At 31.3% G+C, this 2,402-nt stretch overlaps 1 protein-coding gene across 1 annotated transcript; it reads left to right on the forward strand.

Annotated features, from left to right (window-relative positions):
* Window positions 1-338: 338 nt before the first annotated feature.
* On the forward strand, window positions 339-800 carry LOC140814178 (uncharacterized). Its single transcript, XM_073173069.1, has one exon. It carries the CDS (start codon window positions 423-425, stop codon window positions 780-782), a length of 360 nt encoding a protein of 119 aa, XP_073029170.1. The 5' UTR covers window positions 339-422; the 3' UTR covers window positions 783-800.
* The last annotated feature ends 1,602 nt before the right edge of the window (window positions 801-2,402 follow it).

The following is a 2,402-nucleotide window of genomic DNA, read 5'->3' on the forward strand; positions in this document are numbered from 1 at the left end:
TTTTTATCGACAAATTCTATCTTTTAATTTCAGCTTCAGTTTTGTTTATAGTTCACGAACCTTAATATTTTTAATATGATATTTTTATAGTTCACAAACGTTTCGAGTTTTGAATCTTCATTCTTGAACATTAATATCCAAGTGATAGTTTGCGAATATATTCGAATATTTCGCGAAACGAGAACTTCAGCAAAAGTAAATAAATCAAATTACAATTCAATTATACTTAATCAAACTTTCAATTTTTTTAATACATGACTCCATTCGTTAGGCGTATGACCCACCCCACTCCACTATACTCTTCTATATATATATATAACCCCATATTCCCCACTCCAAATCAAATAAATCTCTACTTTCCATACGTATATACTCATCTTAGATCTCCACCAAATCACCAAAAAAAAAAAAACCCACCAAAAATGTCGGATCACAGCCACCACGACCCCTCCTCGATCCCCCTCCAACTCTGTTTCTTCCTCTCGATTCTCTTCGCGTTCGTGGGCATGACCTGGTACGCCAACTACGAATCCATCTTCGAGGGCTTCTTCGACCAGCTGAAGCTCGTCCTCATGGTGTCCCCGCTGCTGTTGCTCCTCGCCGTCCACTTGTTGGCGAGGTTGGAGAAGTCGAGCTGGTTCCTCTTGGCTTCGCCGGAGCAGGACGCCATCCACAGGGCGGGGAGCACGCCGTGGGGAGTGGGGATGCTGCTCGTGCTCCTGTTCTTCATGATTTCTTACCACTCCGACTTCCGAGAACGATGGTTCCCCCTGCTCAGTTAGGGATCACCGTGCATGAAATCCTTGGATAATTTTCAGCTTTGATCGTTACCAGGAAATTTCTTTTCTTTTTCCTGTTTTTTTTTTTAATCTCCAGACGTCAGTTCACCAGGAATTTTAGCGCGTGTAAAGTACATGTAATTGTGTTCTCCGGTTAAGATATTATTATATATACATAATTACAGTCGTTAGAAAACGTGAATGATGTTTGAATTAAGGTGGAGGAACGTTTTAATTTTTTTAAAAAATAATATTAAAATTCAATTTGTAATTTTTTAGCATATTATTTTCAAAAAAAATATTTTAATATTTTAATAAAGTTGAAATAATTTTAAGTGATTAAAAAATTTCAATATATTAAGTAATAATCATTTAAATAATGTAAATAAAAATAAAAATTTATTTGTTTAGTATAAAATAAGTATAAAGATGTATACGTAGACAGAGTGAGATACAAAAATAATGAATGTTATTGTTAATGTTAAAATGAATCTGCGAGAATGAAGATGTTAATATAATATTTATATAACATATTGACTCGTACTTTTTGAGTAAGTAACATTTATTGATATGGATGTTTGTATATGACACCCTTAAAAATTATAATATTACTCATAATTTAAAAATTATAATTACTTTAAAAACATCATATATTTTAAAAATAACGAAATGTTATTATGCTAAAATAATTACTCGTTATATATTTTTTTTTTATAAAAATGGTTTCTAAATATTTTAATTTTAATATATACTAGCTTGCGTGTGACATCTTAAACAATTTACATCAAAAGATAAGAAAAAAATAAGACAATAACGACTTGTATATAACATATAGTTTATAAAAAAATTAAGAAAGAATTATTTGGAAAAATTATAAATTAAATTAATTGAAAAATGAGTTGCGTAATTGGTCACAAGATTTAATGAGGTCTATAACGGCTGAAGAAAGGTAAATTAAGGAGGGGGCAAAAACTTGTGTGTGACAGTCTCACGAGTCGTATTTTGTGACTTATTTGGGTCAACCATAAAAAAATATTACTTTTTATGTTAAGAGTATTACTTTTTATTGTGCATATCGGCAGAGTTGACACGTCTCATAGATAAAGATATGTGAGACCGTCTCATAAAAAAACCTATTAATTGAGAGGGTGGGTTTGTAAATTAACGTGGATGGTGTGCTGTCGTTGACCTCCAAATTATTCCTACTCTTTTGAATAAAAACGAGTGTAATGATGAGTAGGGTCGAATCCACATGGAACGATAGATTTATTTCTTTCGAGTAAAATGTAAATAAAGGGGGGATTGTTTAATAAAAACTAATAAAATACTATAACTAATTTAACATGCAAGAAGAAATAATTAATTAAGATGAAAACTAATGAAATGTAAATTAATATTGCCAAGCTCGATTCAAGGGATTTCTACTATTCAATTGTATCACTGTTCATCGGCTAACATATATTTATTCATGCAATTACAAGCAATTAACTTTAGAATTATAGGGATAGCCGCTAAATTCTTGTGTTTTCCTAAAATAATTGACCAAACCCAGCATCCAGTCAAAACTTATCAATAATTAACTGGGCACGATAGCGTTCCATATTAATTAAAAATAACATTTTC

This window comes from Primulina eburnea, chromosome 15, assembly GCF_022965805.1.
Source record: "Primulina eburnea isolate SZY01 chromosome 15, ASM2296580v1, whole genome shotgun sequence".
NCBI lineage: Eukaryota > Viridiplantae > Streptophyta > Magnoliopsida > Lamiales > Gesneriaceae > Primulina > Primulina eburnea.

Excerpts from the sequence above, each read along its gene's own strand:
- LOC140814178 (XM_073173069.1), top strand. The coding sequence starts at position 423 with ATGTCGGATCACAGCCACCACGACCCCTCCTCGATCCCCCTCCAACTC.